This window comes from Penicillium hordei (assembly GCF_028827395.1).
Source record: "Penicillium hordei strain IBT 12815 chromosome Unknown utg000001l_segment0_segment0, whole genome shotgun sequence".
NCBI classification, from domain to species: Eukaryota; Fungi; Ascomycota; class Eurotiomycetes; order Eurotiales; family Aspergillaceae; genus Penicillium; species Penicillium hordei.
The window spans coordinates 8,697,783-8,713,753 of NW_026623142.1; the positions used below are offsets into that span (position 1 = coordinate 8,697,783).

General features: G+C 46.7%; 7 protein-coding genes across 7 annotated transcripts; 4 read left to right on the forward strand and 3 right to left on the reverse strand.

Annotated features, from left to right (window-relative positions):
* Positions 1-938: 938 nt before the first annotated feature.
* Positions 939-2,445, forward strand: N7537_003308 (uncharacterized protein; the record flags this gene model as incomplete). Its single annotated transcript, XM_056894366.1, has 4 exons — positions 939-1,116; positions 1,170-1,267; positions 1,321-1,581; positions 1,657-2,445. 4 exons carry the CDS (start codon positions 939-941, stop codon positions 2,443-2,445), a joined length of 1,326 nt encoding a protein of 441 aa, XP_056759361.1.
* Positions 2,446-2,717: 272 nt separating this feature from the next.
* On the reverse strand, positions 2,718-4,506 carry N7537_003309 (uncharacterized protein; the record flags this gene model as incomplete). Its single annotated transcript, XM_056894367.1, has 3 exons — positions 2,718-4,168; positions 4,228-4,245; positions 4,308-4,506. The coding sequence occupies 3 exons, from the start codon at positions 4,504-4,506 to the stop codon at positions 2,718-2,720; spliced, it is 1,668 nt and encodes a 555-aa protein (XP_056759362.1).
* Positions 4,507-5,341: 835 nt separating this feature from the next.
* On the reverse strand, positions 5,342-6,031 carry N7537_003310 (acyl-CoA dehydrogenase; the record flags this gene model as incomplete). Its single annotated transcript, XM_056894368.1, has 2 exons — positions 5,342-5,530; positions 5,576-6,031. 2 exons carry the CDS (start codon positions 6,029-6,031, stop codon positions 5,342-5,344), a joined length of 645 nt encoding a protein of 214 aa, XP_056759363.1.
* Positions 6,032-8,076: 2,045 nt separating this feature from the next.
* N7537_003311 (cytochrome P450) lies at positions 8,077-9,900 on the forward strand (the record flags this gene model as incomplete). Its single annotated transcript, XM_056894369.1, has 5 exons — positions 8,077-9,168; positions 9,231-9,256; positions 9,330-9,414; positions 9,480-9,643; positions 9,702-9,900. 5 exons carry the CDS (start codon positions 8,077-8,079, stop codon positions 9,898-9,900), a joined length of 1,566 nt encoding a protein of 521 aa, XP_056759364.1.
* Positions 9,901-11,381: 1,481 nt separating this feature from the next.
* Positions 11,382-13,065, forward strand: N7537_003312 (Zn(II)2Cys6 transcription factor domain-containing protein; the record flags this gene model as incomplete). Its single annotated transcript, XM_056894370.1, has 2 exons — positions 11,382-11,888; positions 11,947-13,065. The coding sequence occupies 2 exons, from the start codon at positions 11,382-11,384 to the stop codon at positions 13,063-13,065; spliced, it is 1,626 nt and encodes a 541-aa protein (XP_056759365.1).
* Positions 13,066-13,607: 542 nt separating this feature from the next.
* Positions 13,608-14,324, forward strand: N7537_003313 (uncharacterized protein; the record flags this gene model as incomplete). Its single annotated transcript, XM_056894371.1, has 3 exons — positions 13,608-13,661; positions 13,717-13,758; positions 13,812-14,324. 3 exons carry the CDS (start codon positions 13,608-13,610, stop codon positions 14,322-14,324), a joined length of 609 nt encoding a protein of 202 aa, XP_056759366.1.
* A 398-nt stretch (positions 14,325-14,722) lies between these two features.
* On the reverse strand, positions 14,723-15,875 carry N7537_003314 (zinc-binding alcohol dehydrogenase family protein; the record flags this gene model as incomplete). The annotated part of the gene is made up of 2 exons (XM_056894372.1): positions 14,723-15,254; positions 15,319-15,875. The coding sequence occupies 2 exons, from the start codon at positions 15,873-15,875 to the stop codon at positions 14,723-14,725; spliced, it is 1,089 nt and encodes a 362-aa protein (XP_056759367.1).
* Positions 15,876-15,971: the final 96 nt, after the last annotated feature.

Here is a 15,971-nt window from a genome sequence, read left to right on the forward strand (position 1 = left end):
TATTGTCTATTATCACGTTGTCTAGCTAACAATTTCATATTAGAGACATGATATTGGAATAGTTGTCTCATTTGGTAGTATCGAGTGGACTCAACGTATGCAAAGAGTCTTAAAATTGCGTCCGTACATGACATTGTTTAGAGGTGGGAGAGCATCTACACTAATTGGATCTACCAAGCCACGAAGCTTCATCCATCAGGGTGAGAGGTGACTCTCATTCGGTTCTTATCTCTGCCAATGACAGCCTTTCGGATACCTGTTATCAACATGGAATTCTCCGAGCCCACCAGCTCTGCTATGCAGTGAGCCTTGATCAACATTCCATTTCCCAGTTGATCGGCTGAGCGGGGCGGTTCGTGCACCCACACAGTGAGCCAACCCTAGAGGAGACCGTTGTCATTTCTGTTGAATTATTTTTGAAGCAAATCCCGCTTCCGATCGACACGGCCTCGAATTGCAGCTAAGTGCAAAACCCTGCCTAATACCACGGCGGTCAGTGAAGAACGACAGGCAGGAAACCGTTCATCGAGTAGATGTCTAATATCATTAATTGAAGACATAGTAAATCGATGAATTAGTACGGCACGATGTGCTTGGACGCTTGACTTGTGAAACCGACCATATCGGTACATCTAGGGGTTCAGCATCACATTGCTGGGACCCCGTGTCTACCTGGATTCCAGGTATGTGCTCTTGCGCTACCTTTTTCGCACGCCAATTGGATGGATCATTGTCAAGGAGATTAATTTCGTCTTGCAGCTAGCTTCCATTAGCTTATTTCTTGTTCCGAGGCCGATTTTCACTTTCTTTTCGACCGGCCGCATTGAATATAAACTCTTTTCAAAGGACGGTCTCCCCGTGGCTCTTACACACAATCCCGTTGTACCTTCAGATCCATATCACGCCTGTAGCTACAGCGTCGTGGGATATTTTACATCATGGAGCCTAAGGAATATCCTCCCAGTTTCACTAGCCGGAGTACATCCTTCATACCCTCTGACCAACAGTCAGACAGCAGAATCATTCTAGACGATGAGAAGTTGCCTCCAGTTGATGGGGGAGTTCAAGCATGGCTGTTCCTTATGGCTTCTGCGATGCTTGAATCTCTAGTTTGGGGTATGTGATCATCCGTCAAGGATAAATTGTTGTTGAAACTGACACGCGAGTAGGTTATGCATTCGCCTTTGGTATATTTCAAGACTACTATAGTACACACGAGCCATTCGAAGGATCTGGAAACATCGCAATTATCGGTACTTGTGCCATGGTTAGTTGCCAAGATACTCAAGGTCCCCTTTCTCTCGCTAACCCAACATCCAGGGTATCGCATACTTGATTGCCCCGTTGGTAATCATCTTGATGATTTTGGTGCCTAAGATTGCTCGCTGGGTGTCGACTATAGGAGTTGTTATCATGTGTTTGTCTCTGGCACTGAGTTCATTTTCTACCACCGTCATGCATCTTATTTTGTCACAAGGACTTGGCTTTGGAATTGGTGGCTGTTTTGCTTATACTCCCACCATATTATTCATGTCGGAGTGGTTCGATAAACGAAAAGGGCTCGCCTTTGGTATTGTCTGGGTGAGTTATAAAGAATACTCTGCACCCCGAGCTCCTTATACCAAGTGGAACTGATACAGATATATATATCATTAGGGCGGGTCTGGCTTGTCTGGGATAGTCTTCCCACTTGTTATCCAGTGGCTTTTGAACCAGTATGGGATTGAAGCCACACTTCAAATATCATCAGTGGCATTGTTCATTCTTGCTGTGCCTTTTCTCTACTTTCATCGACCGAGGCTGCGTACGACAGAAATTGCGTATCACCGTCTGAATTTTCACTTCCTGTACAACAAAGTCTTCGTGATTTATCAGCTTGGCAATACTTTGGAAGCAATCGGATTCTTCCTTCCGACCATCTACCTTCCGACATATGCGCGCAGTCTAGGTGCGAGTGATTACATGGCGTCTCTCACAGTCGTCCTCGTCAATTTGTTCACGGTGTTTGGCTGTGTCATCATGGGATTCCTTTCAGACCGATATCACATCACTACCTGCATCTTGATGTCAACTGTCGGTACTGTTATCGCGGTCTTCTTTATTTGGGGGTTTGCCGCCACTATCCCCCCTTTATACCTCTTTTGTATTGCCTATGGTCTCCTCGCTGGCGGCTTTTCCTCCACATGGGCCGGGGTCTCCCACGAGGTGCAGAAGGCCAATCCATCAGCAGACGCGACTGTCATCTTCCCATTCATGGAAACAGGGCGTGGGATTGGCAATGTGGCAAGTGGCCCCCTAAGTGAGGCTCTGCTCAAGGCAGACAACTGGCGAGGACATGCGTTGGGTGCATATGGAACTGGTTACGGGGCGCTCGTCGTTTGCACCGGCGCAACTGCATTGATGGGTGGTTTTTCTGTGGTGGCCCGGCAGTTAAAGTGGATATAAAAACTGCAGCAACATACTGTTTCGCGAGCCGATCATGTTGTGATCAAGGGATATTCCATAAAATCTTCGACCAGGTGTCCTCTTAAATCATCACCCGTACGAGCAAAAGAATAATAAATATACGATTCCGAGAATGGCTTGTTAATATCTGAAAAAGAAAATATATATAATGTTTCATAAGGGTCTTATAAATATGCCAGCAACCATGCGCAGGTACCTTGCGCTAAACTAATCACATATAGAAGGTATCAGATGTTGATAACCGTGCTGTATTACTTCGTCACCCACCCCCAGACCTTCCAGTACCACGGCTTGGGAGGATCAACTTCCTTTTCGTAGTGCAAGCGACCAGTGTCAATATCGGCATCGGCTGCACGGACAAATGACGGACGGAAGATCACCTTGTGCCCGACATAGAGCACCACGAAAACGATGGGGCAGATATAGGCAACGAAGAAGTCCGTCACTCGGAAATGTGGGATGAAAGAAGTGAACCCCTGGGTGAGGGCGATAAGAATATTGAAGAAGAGACCATACCAAGCGAGATATGGTTGCAAGATGGCCTTGTACGGAAGTGTATCACGAGAAATCCCGCGGTTTGCCAATACTCGCATGAACGCAATATGACACGCATTGATCGAGGCCCAGGTGACAAAGCCCGCAACGCTAGAAAGGTTCACAAGCCAAGTGAAGACTTGACCAGCGTCATTGGAAACGTTCATGAAACCCAACAAACCAAACAAAGCGGTGAACGTCACACTGATATAGGGAACACCATGCTTAGTCACCCAGCCGAAACAGGCGGGAGCAAATCCTTCATGTGCCAATCCAGTCAGGACTCGACTGCCACTGTAAACATTGGAGTTTGCGGCTGATAAAACCACAGACAAGAGCACAGCATTGATTAAGCTCGGAAGAACCTTGACTCCGGCCAAATCAGCCGCGATAACCATAGGTGAGGAGGATGCGTTGGTTGTTGCGGTGGTGAGTCGGCCGTTGTTATAGGGGACCACGAGCCCAATGAAGAAGATGGTCAAGACGAAGAAGAGAAGAATTCGAACAAACGTCTTGCGGATAGCCGACGGAACTGTTTTTTGTGGGTTTTCGGTTTCTCCAGCTGCCACACCGACAAGCTCCGTGCCTTGGTAGGAGAATCCGGCTTGGATAAGCACCGCCCAGAAGCCAACGAACTTGCCTACAGATACTGGTAAATCAGGACTGTACGTGGCAAAAGCACCCGGTGTGCTCCAGTAGCGAAAGCCTAGATAGCCCTGTTCCCCAACTCCGACATCGATGCAAATGGCAAAAATGATGAAGCCGATGACAGTGGCCACTTTGATAGTTGAGAACCAGAACTCCACTTCACCATAGAAATTGACTGGGAGAAAGTTCATGGCCGTAATGAATACCCAGAACACCCCGATGAAAATGGCAATGTTCAGACTGGGATCCCAATATTGGATGATGGTACCGGTGGCGGTCAGTTCGACAGCAAATGTAGAGGCCCAGTTGAACCAATAAATCCAGCCCATGGAAAATCCGAGGCTTGGGTCGATCAGCCGGGCTGCATAGGACGTGAAGGCACCGGGGATTGGAATATAGGTCGCAACTTCGCCCAACGAGCTCATGACAGAATAGACGATGGAGCCGACAAATATATAGGCGATCAACGCGCCAGCTGGACCCGATTCTGCAATGGCAGTGCCGCTGGAAATAAAGAGTCCTAGAGATGTTAGATTTCGTGATTTTTCAAGCCGAAGACGTAAGGGCAATGGGGTATACCTGTGCCGATAGTTCCACCTGTCACAGAAGTAAGTTAGCATCCCCTGTAACCCATTTTGATTCAGAAAGCCAAGACATACCAATCGCAATCATCTGTAGATGCCTGCTTTTCAGCTTGCGCTTTAGTTCCCCAGAGGTAGAGGTGTCGGCGTGATTTTGCTCGGCATCGGCCTCCTTGGTGTCTTGAAAAGCATTATCCGACTCTGCAGAGATCGCATTGACAGAGGTTTTAGTATCATCGTGTACTGCGGAGGCATCGTGGGAGACCATATCGGACATGGCAGGGCCACCACGGGGTGGTGTATCCAATTGAAATGAAATTTGGATAAGACGAGCTTAGTGTGACAGCAAACAGCTGTATGTTTCAAGATTGTCAAAAGTTCAGAGAATTTTCTGCAGAGGCTTCCAAGAACGGGCTCGGTGGGGTTCCGAGAAGAGATCCATGGGTGGAGTCAAGAATCTTTAAATGTTTTAGGTAAGTGGCGTCAAACCTACCCGGAAAGGAAGACATTTGAAAGGTTGTATAATAGTACATTGGGAGAAGTATCGACGATCTTTAGGTACTTAATTAAATATATGGCTACCGGTCAAATCTAGGTATGGGTTTCTATGAGTTACTTAGAATGAAGTACATAGTGAAGATTTTCAAAATCGACTTCGAGACTATATAAATACATGTACACCTTGCCTAAAGATGGAAATGTAGTATCAAATATGTACATGTAGTATGTGCCGTGAATCAATTTTTCTTTTTTTTTTTTTTTGCGAGCAGTTTCGGGGATTAGGTCACTACTTCAACATTGTCGTACGACTCGCATCTCGGGAAAACCTTGGGAGGCGTGGAATTTGCGGCCTGGGAAGTTAGGCAGCAACATTATAACTCACGTGACTCTGTAGCCCGAAATCGCAGATTAAGAACGAGTTGATAACTAACTAGTTATCCATGTGCGCAATATGACACAACCAATCTTCCGAAACTGCCCCATCTCACACCCTCGTGCTACAAATGTACTTCACTTCGACTTGCCTATGTAGGTGATGTTGATGCGGATTCGGCCGTACTTCTGTTAGAATGGCCTGGTCCTAGCCCCAAGTACCTGTTTCAGGGGTCAGATCAAATTTTGGCTTTTGAACGCTCAACATGTTCCATCTCCTTTTTCTTTGGGCCAGAAAATCCAAAAATGTACGCCCCAATCTTGCGCATCTGAATCTCCTCTGCGCCTTCTGTGATTCGATAGCGACGGAAATGACGATATATGTGTTCAAAAGGGTAGTGACGAGAGTATCCATCACCCCCATGAATCTGATCGGTCAGTCATGTCTCCATAATCAGCAGGTGTGGACCAACCTGAATCGCTCGGTCGGCAGCTTGACAGCATAATCGATTTGCCCAGAAGTTACACAGGGCCACCTGACCGGAGAGTCGGCGCTCAATTCCCACCCATGGCGGGCGCTGGGCTTCCGATGACTGGCACACCGCCACAATACGATCCATCTCCCAGCTTGTCTTCAATATGAACAGTCGCAGCATCTCCACTTGCGTCATTAACTCAACGACCAGGAACTGAATAGCCTGGTTATCAGCCAGGGTTTGCCCTTCACCCCATATCTTCCGTGTCCGCGCGCGCTCGATGCTTCGGTCCAGGAAGTACTGTGCGGCCCCACAGGAGCTGGTTGCTTGACGAATTCTATTCTCGTGCACAAATGTTTGGGCGATGGCTAGTCCCTGGTTGACCGATCCGAAAACCGCCGATCCAGGCACCCATACACTATTCAGTTCCACCGTTGCGTGGTCGGTGGGCATGTTCAATGTCCACTCGTAACTAAGGATACGAACCCTCTTGTGTTACGAGGAACTAACAATGCCGTAGTGCCTTCTGCCGATCCTGTTTGGCCAGAAGTTCGTGCAAAGATCAGAAAATGGGTACAGTGACGCGCCCCTATCTGCCACTTTTTTGCCCCCGTAATCTCAAACCTTCCCGAATCGACGGGCTGTAGTAGACATGAACGTTGCCTCACTTCCGTGGTCGGGTTCAGTAAGTCCGAATGTTGTTCGGAACTTCCCCTGCAGGCGGGAATCAAGGTATCTCTTTGTCGTTGATTGCCAAAATGGTGGAGCGTCCCAAACCATCGCCGTACGTAGCATTCGAGGACAAGTGATAGCGAATGGCGGACATCCATAAGTTCACCTCTGGATGTGACTTCCCACCACAGACCCCGGGGAGGGCGAATCGATCAAAACCCGAGGAATCAGCTAGAGTACGCGCCTTCCTTACCGATTTATCAGCCTCGATTCGATTTATCAGCCTCGGTTGTCTTTGGGTTTCGTCCAAGTTTTGTCCAACTGACCTAATAGCTCTTCCCATTCCTTCCGTGGATTCCCATTGTTTTCCCAGTCAGTCCGTGCATACTCACCTCACGGTGATGATCAAAGAAGCGGTTATTGTTGTCGGAATGCTGCAACGGAAGAATAGTTGAATGAATAAATGAATCTATAGATTCTAAATGAGCTTGGAGATCTGCTGGCAAGTCGAAATTCATTTTGATGTTGTTATCGATGATCGAAGGCTATATGCATAGTATAAGCTGTAAATACATATAACCTTCTCAGTTCCCGCATTCGGACCTCGGCGACCACGCATCTTAGTTTGGTACCCGAGTATGTATCATTTTAGTTTGCACAGAAAGTTTCGATGTTTTTATTCTTAAGAGGAGAAAAAGCCGGGGGAATAACCGCCTAATCATGGACAAACCCAGCGAAAGCGCGGGAGCACAGTTGGTTTTATTCCAGTCCCTCCCTTGTAGGATGAGTGATGGGCTCTAAAAATGCAAAATTCAGGATGTGCAGCACGTTGAAGTATGTGGGATTGGCAGAAGCAAACCTATCTTACAAATGCAGATGGGTGGTGTAATATGACAATATAAATGACTACGACCTAAGAAGGATTCGTGTGTCCTTGGGAGAAGGGCAACTCCGCACACCCTGCTCTTTGAATTTCTTACTTACACAACGCGTAACTCTTATTTGCTGTAACTGTACTGTATGTGTCTGAAGGGGTTATCATCAACGTTCCGCTACTCGGTACAACGTCTTGATCTCGAGGTTGGGTGAGAACCATCCTCAATGATATCCCCCTATTATGTCTCGTATTTCACAGACTTTTGACGCACAATAGCGTTGTCTGTGGGGGCTTTTTCCTTGGAAATTTCCACTATTCCCAAATGGGAACCGTCCTAACTTCATGAAGAACGTGCACACATCCATCTCTATCACATCCGTCTGAAGACACAAAAAAAGTGGAATATAAACGGAAAAAGAAGCAAAAACATCTCTTTTCCCATAGAAGATCGTTATGTTAATTATTCTCCAAGATTTTTGATTCTTTAGCTGTCGGCAGTGTCAACGCTTTGTCCCTCTGGAATTCTGAAGGTTCCACCCAGGCCCCGTGCCCTTGAACGGGGCTTGGAAGTCGCCAATCCGAACCTCTTATAATAAGTGAAATAGATGATCCTAAGCCATAGGCACATTCTTTAGACCCACGACCGAACTAGTGTCCGTATGGTCAGCCATTTCTGTTGGCACGGATGTGCCGCGATAGGTTGGAGAATATTCCCACTACACGGGGCCCTTCCCCATTCACATAGGCACGACCCTCGAGGGTACCGGCAGTATGGATTCCAATCACCATTCTGGTTTCATTCGGCCTAGTGACGGATTGTTCTTGGCAGTTGTGGAACAGCTTTCAAGAAGATCAAAAAGGACCAAAGGACCTACGGAGAATTGGAAGATTAGCATTTACATCTTCCCTCTACAACGTGTTTTTCACTCTCTCTTCAAATCCACCCACCATGGATTGGTGGAAAGCCGTTATCGCACAGCCCATTGTGGCCATTGGCGTGCTCGGACTGACGTATGGGGTGTGGTTGGCAACATATCGGCTATGGTTGTCACCACTGGCCCATTTCCCAGGACCAAAACTGGCTGCTGTGACAATGTGGTACGAGTTCTATTACGATTCATTCCTCGAAGGCCAGTACACTTTTCGAATCGCCGAGATGCATCGCAAATACGGCCCGATTGTGAGAATCAGTCCCTTTGAACTACACATCGATGATCCAGAGTACTATGAGATCTTATACTCTCGCGACAAACCGAGAAACAAGTCATTACATTTGACTGGCATGTTTGGGGCACCTGCATCCGCTTTTGGCTCCGTTGATCACCGCTGTCATCGGATACGCCGACAACCTATGAACCCGTTCTTTTCTCATCAGCGAATTCGACAGTTGGAACCCATGCTCCGGAGAATGATTGATAAGTTGCGCAAAGGAATGCGGGCATGGAAGGAGAGGGATACACCGCTGCATATTTATCATGCGTTTAATGCCTACACGACAGACGTGGTCGTGGAGTATTCTATGGGTGAATCGTTCCATTATTTGGATGACCCTGATTTCACACCGCAGTGGTCAAAGACAATTGAGGCAATTGTACAAGTCGGAGTTCAATTCAAACAATTTCGCTGGGTCTTCAGATTGTTTGAGCTACTTCCACGGTGGCTAGTTGTGAGTATCAACCCTCACATTGGGCCGGTAATTGATCAAAAAATGGAAAGCTTGCGACTAGCGAAATCGATCATTGATAGCCAAGCCGCTGGCAGGAACTTGGCAGATGACAAGGTTAGTGTTCCGAAAGGCACATTATTTCATGCGCTGCTAGACAGCAAGCTTCCCCCAGAGGAGAAAGCACCTGGGCGCTTGAGTCAGGAGGTTTTCACTGTCATCTCGGCTGGAGGAGAAACGACTGCGAAGAATTTGACAACACTTACCTTCCATCTACTCAACAACCCAGAAAAGCTACAAAGGCTACGGGGCGAGCTCAACCGACTTGACCCCGATGGAACAGCAACTTTGGCGGAATACGAAACAATGCCGTATCTCGTAAGTTATCCAATTCACAATCTCGAGTCTATGGAATGCCGAAATATCTGACAACACAGTAGACATCTGTTATGCTGGAGGGCCTCAGGTATGTCAAGACTTTGTCTTCCAACCCCCGCCGGACACAGGCTTTTCCATTTGCTTATTTGACCCGCATGAAGAATCACCAACGCTGTGGCAACAAGACTTCAGCGCAGCTCTCCAGATCAAGTTATGACTTACAATGACTGGATCATCCCTCCCGGGGTACGAAATCTTCATTTTCAATCTTTTTGTGGTTGCCCCGAGCTTCTTCTGACGATATACACTAGACACCTGTGGGGATGACCAGCATATTTATGCACCACAATGAAGCTATTTTCCCGAACTCGCAAAACTTCATCCCAGAGCGATGGATGGACCTAGAGCAGAGGAAAAGCCTCGAGAAGTATCTGGTTGCTTTTAGCAAGGGATCAAGACAGTGTATTGGAATTCCGTAGGTGGATGTCTTTTGATTGCTGCACTTTAATCGTATACTAACATCTGCTGACTAGTCTCGCGCGGGCGGAGATTCTTCTAGCAATCGCCACCATTTTTCGCGAATTTGAGATGGAGCTCTATGAGACTACAGTAGATGATGTTCGAATCGTACGAGACATGTTCAATGGGCACCCGCGAAAAGGAAGCCAGGGCGTTCGCGTGATGATAAAAGGCTGGAATGGACACTCTGGGCCGAGTGGAAACTCCCTATGAAGGCTCTTTGACTTTGTCCTTTATTATTTGTTTGATTCCAAATGAGTTCCACGAAGATGTGACTCTCTGCTGAAGACTGGCTCATTACAACTACAGAAGTTACGCGGAAATTCCCAAACTTTCAAATGGACCTTTCTTCGGGTTTGGTTAGGCGGATAGATTAGGCGCAAATCCGGGATATAAGCGGCTGCTAGCTTTGATGTAAATAATACATATCATCAGCTTTTTGAACTCACAGGTAAGCGCACTGGGGGTCTACACGATGCAGATGTATGTCCTTGAATCATACATGGTATACCTTTGCACCTTATCGATATTTCAAGTGTTTAAAAGCCAGCGGCGCTCTGGCCAGGGATCCAGTCATGCTTTCAACCCCTTACTTTGGATTCTCCGCCCCTCGACAGTTGGTACTAGAATACTCCGTAATCGGTAGATTTCAGGATGTGGACGAAAAATATGAAATCCAGCAGGGCAGGAAAAAAAAGGAAAATACCAGGGCCCCAGAACCGTCAAGCCGGAAGATTCTCAGCTCGGCCCTAGGATGGCTTAATTCTCCAAACTTCGATGTGGCTTCGGGCTCAACGTAGACTGCAATCTTCGAAATCGGATTGGGTACTTCTTATGGTAGTCTACACCTGATTTCGTAGTGTTTAGGTTACAAGTTTAACTTAGTGGCGTCAAGTTCGCCTCTCACGTAGGTACTATAGCGTAATATCTCTAACCAACTGGGTGTCTTTAAGCACTGTCGGGGGGATGACCTGTGTCTTTGAGACTAGGTTCCGTATTATTCTCTGTTTAATTTCTTCGCCATTTCCTACGACGTCTTTAATTTAGGCCAAGGACTGTTGAAGCCGTCTCAACCTATTGTCCATTCTTCGTGAAAGGGGATTCACGTTTCAGGTGCGGCGCTAGGTGAGACAATATTCACCTCCATTGTATCACAGCAGATATGCTCCTTCATAAATCGCTCCCATTTGGGCGTAGTGTAACATCTTCCATGGATCCTGACGCACCTCGTACCAGGACTCTGGGGCTCAGCCTTCAGTTCATGGATGCGATGAGAATACCCTTAAACCTTTTTCTGCATGTCCGCATGTCTATACACATGTTGTGAGCTGTCTGAGTTATTATGAGTTGAGAACTTGTCACACTTGAGAACTGGGCGTGCAAGAATTGGGAGCATTCAACAAATCATCATGTAGCGTTCTCGAGAATGTTGTGGATCATGTTCCAAGGGAGAGGTATACAGACGCGGTGATACCAACCCACGCGCTTACTCTAATTTCGAATAGAACTATCTTTCCTCGAGCGTGAAGTCTGCTTAGATGTGTCGATGGGAATGACCCAACCTAATTGGAGGATTCCTGTATTGCATTCAGAGTACATATTTGCGCTCGGTAACTTCCCCTCAATGGTCTATCTCTGCAATTGTCGGCCGCCATAGCGAATGTTACTTCTTGTTTCTTTTTTTTATCCGTACAATGCATCCAAACCACAATTATCGGCACTCTCGACGGTCCGCTTGTGATCGTTGTCGCGGACAAAAGTTGCGATGCGAGCGCGATCATATGAATGGCATGTCTTGTGAGCGATGTCTTAAGGCCCAAGAGATATGTATCACAAGTATGAACCAACCTGCGCAAGTCATTTTACCCTCAAACCATGGACAGAATCTAGTTGCCCGAGATGACCGTGAGCACCAAAGGTTCAATCCAAGACATAAATCAATCTCTGTGCTTCATAAATCATCTGGCTCCAGAGTGAAGAAGTTGGTGCACTCTCCCTCTCCAATTCCAAGGAGACACAGTATGAAAGAACACCATTACTGGGGAGGAGTACAGCCAATGCCCGTTTTTCCCACAGCGAGCTTTTGCTCACCCTCAGCGGACTTTGGGTTTAATATGCCCCTAGAGCTTGGAAACATGATGGTCCCTGTTGAGCAATGGAGTGATCCTCTTTCAAAGTGGTCGACAGATGCTTATAACCTAGTAAGTTAGACATCGAGGGGAGATATACCAGACACCTACTGACTAGTAATCCCTATAGCCTTCTGATTGGATGCCATCTGATCAACTATATCCTTGCGAAGCAAATTCTTGTTTTCCTTCAGCTTTTACCAATGATGCCCTACCAGGCGCGAGGCAAGCCACTGAAATGGCAATTTCCGATCCTTTTCAAATTACGCGTCTCAAGTATGGCGAGAATGAATCGCCATTTGGCATAAAGGAGCTTCCAGATTCTGCGTGGGTAAATCAGCCAGACCCCACAACTATAACCAAGCCTCCCCCAACGACAACAAGCCAAGCAGTTCTCTCCTCTCTGAAAGACATTCGCAAGAGTCTCTTGAGATTGAAAATAGGACTCCTTGAAGATCTGGAGCTATTCGAAAATGGATCGACACTCCTACAGTCGTCATCCCTTTTCTATGAAGATTCTAATCTGTCAATTGAGACGCTCGACCTTCCAATATATCGTCTAGTCGAGCACAGTTCTTGGCTTTTGGCAATTATTCGATCTTCGTGTGGCATGGCGGAAGAAAGCTTGGATGCTACATTTGCTACTCAACGATTTGAACCTGAGAATAGCAGATATGAAGACTCTTTGTTTATCCTTCCGGATGCTGGCGACAGTGGCGGGGATGAAGGTGGCACCACCATATCCCCACATGATTCCGGTTATCATACCACGGTGACATCTCCGGATCGAACGACGAGTTCTACAATCCCGAGATGTGATATCGCCCTGTGGCTTGGAATATTGGAGGCGCATTGCTCACTTGTTCGAATATATCGTGCTATTTTCATGCGGTTGTACCAGCTGTTTCTCATCATCCCTCCAACTGATGCAGCTACGATTCTGCTTTTACCGAAGGTACGATTTGGACAGTTTCATTTGGATGGAAACCTCATTGTCCAAATTCAATTATTGGTTGATTTCAGCTCTACAATGATGAGTAAGCTTGACCAAGCCCTTAAATTGCGGTCGAGCTCGGCGCAACACCAAGAGGATCAAGACTTTGATCCATCCCAAACACTCCGCCAGAAGGGTTGGCCAACATCAATCCGCGACATTGTCCTAGCACAAGAACAAGATCCCTGTGAAATGTCGTTGATGGAAATAATGGACTGCTTGCGGCAACTTGTTAAAGACACAGTGGTTATTTAATAGGATGGCCTTTCATGATCCTCGTATATATTTGAAAAAAGTCTATTTGGGCCTTGTGTTGGCTTACAGAACTTGGTACCGTAGAGTAATTCAACTGTAAACCGATGAGAAATAGGAGCAGAACGGCATTTAGAGATCGGATAAACGAAGGTTCACACAGAGTGGGTGAATGTATCCTCGCGCTCATGATTATCGCAAACCGGGCGAACAAGGCGTGATGTAGGGATACTCAGTGAGCAGCCAGACATACTGATTTTGTTCTATTTATTTCAATGAAACACCATGGTATTGATGGGCGCCGCAGGCATTGCAATGGCCTGTGCATGGATGGACTGCCGCCCTAGATATCCCCTGCATGTTCGGACACCGAGTCCGAGTCCGATCTTGATTTAGAATCCACATAGGGGTCCCTGGAGTACGGAGTAAAGGAGACTGAACTCTACCGTTAAAAAGGAACGATCTCCTCATTACCACACAGATATACCTTCCAAACAGAAGAACAGACGTCTTCTCCAATCATTAGCCAAATCCCAACCCCGAGGATGGCTGTACCTAGTTTCCAAGATGTTCCTGATCTTACTGGAACCTGGGTATTGGTATGCTTTCACTAGTTTACTACTTACCTAACGCATGGGCTAATATGATGATTAGAACCGAAAGCTGTCAACCGATCCAGATGACGTTTTCGTCTTGGTAAGAGCGAACATTAATCGAGGTGTTGGTTTTGCTTTACTGAGAAACATTAGCAAGGCGTACCTTGGGTTGTCCGAAAGGTCTTGCGACATGCCCGGCTTTCGTTACAAATCAGCCAGACCACTTCTCTATCCGCTAAAGATGGCCCATGCATAGAGGGAGACTCCAATGAAGGTTCTGATCTGGCCACCGATGTGAAACCAGTCACAAGCCTACGTATGATACAAACTGTCAATCCAGGGGGATTTGACAGCGAAGGGAGTTATTCAGTCGATGGAACCCCACAGGATGTCTCGCTGCCTATTTTCGGAGATATTGAGATGCAGCTTCAATTTGTGAACATATCTGCTATACTGGAAGACACCATCCGTCAGGTTCTAGAAGTGGCTAGCCTGAGTGGCAAGGTGATTCAAGAATTAGCCCAGAATCCATCAAAGGGATGGGAAGCGGAAGTGATTTGGGGATTTGAAGAGCTCGATGGAAAGAGATATTTGACGCGAAATATTAGCACGACAAAGGAGGAGAAGAAGGTTATCGCTAAGATGGTTTACGATGGTCCAAATTAGATGCTACCCACATACTATTACTTATCTTAATGATAGGTTGTTTTCGATGCAAATCGAAATTTTGAATGCACCGCATAAAACCACCACACACCGCAGTCTTGACAAGCTAAACCCCTAAACCCTAAACCCTGTTTCTATTTTATTACTTGGTTAAGTCATCTTCGGTTCTAATGGGATGGTACTTCTCATCTGAAGTTAGCAGATATCGTAGCGAGGTCTCTGCGTATGGAATCTATCCACTAGCTAACAACCATAAACTACAAGGAACGGCGAAGAGCCAAGTCTCGGGTGTACAAAGCGTTATGTAATTCCAATGGCTGAGCAACCCATATTCAATTTCCACAAGTAATTGGGGATTTGGCTAGTCTTCTTTCAAGTCTCCAACTCAATGCAAACTTTCATTTCGTAGCCATAGGGACGACCAGCTTCTTTCCGGAAACCTTTCCATTTCGTAGCATGTCCAACCCCTCCAAGATCCCTTCAAATTTGCCCGGAATGGTTTGAAATGGACACATTTTAAGCTTCCCATTGTCTATCAGTTTCTGGAGTTCTGCATACCATGACCGAGCCCAGACCCCAATCTCAGGTCGTGGTAGAATGCCGTATGGGTCTGGGAGCTCAACACCTCGCCCAGAGATGGCACCTCCCATGACTAGTTCGTGCTTGATTGTCTTTCGCGAGCAAAGACTTTCTTGATACTGCTCAAGTGCACAGTACCTTCCTCCAGTACGACCAATGGCTGCGTAGCACATCCGCAGAGTTTTGGCTTCCGCAAAAGGATCAAGCGCGTAGCGCAAAGTGTTTTTTGTGGCCGCTCGAATATCTTCGGCACAAGTTGGAGAGTTGTAATCAAAGACGAGATCAGCCCCGTATGATTTCACCAAGTCGTAGTTGTGAGGAGAGCATGTGGTGATTACCCGGTGGCCACAGCTAAGCAAGATAGATCAGTGATTTGAATATAATAAAAGCCACAAGAAGGAAATGGAATGCTTACAGCTTCACCATCTGGATTGCAAGTAGCCCTATAGTGCTACTTCCACCGTATACCAGAACGTCTTCGTGTTTGAATGCTGGTGTGTGTAATTCTCCGGGTAATTGAAGCGACCAAAACAGAGCAACCCCAAGAGTCGCAATTGCGGTCCCTGAAAGGGAGGGTGCATTGAAAATATCCATTCCCTTAGGAACATGGAAAGTGAGCTCCGGTTCGGTTCGAATGTACTCGCAATAGGCTCCAGACATTGGATCCGACATATTCGAGCCTTGAACAGCACCAAAAGCCTGATCTCCGAGACGGAATCGTCCCTGTGCAGCAGCCTCGCTTCCTAGAGCAACCACTGTACCTGAAAAGTCACACCCGTCCCAGAGTCCTGGGGTCGGGAATCTCAATGGCATTTTATAATCACAGGGGTTAAGGGCAACTGCAGCAGTCTTCACCAACATTTGATGGGGCTCGAGTTCTGGGATAGGGAGGCCATGAGTGATTTGAAGAATGCCGCCTTCATGTTGAATGATGCCGGTCTGATTTGAGGGTAATTCATCCCGGGCTGCCATCTTGTGAATGTTAAAAAAAAAGCTGGTGGAATTTTAACCGCTTGTGAATTTAGGAGACCCATTTATATAAAATTTAATTCGTCTTACTGTACGACA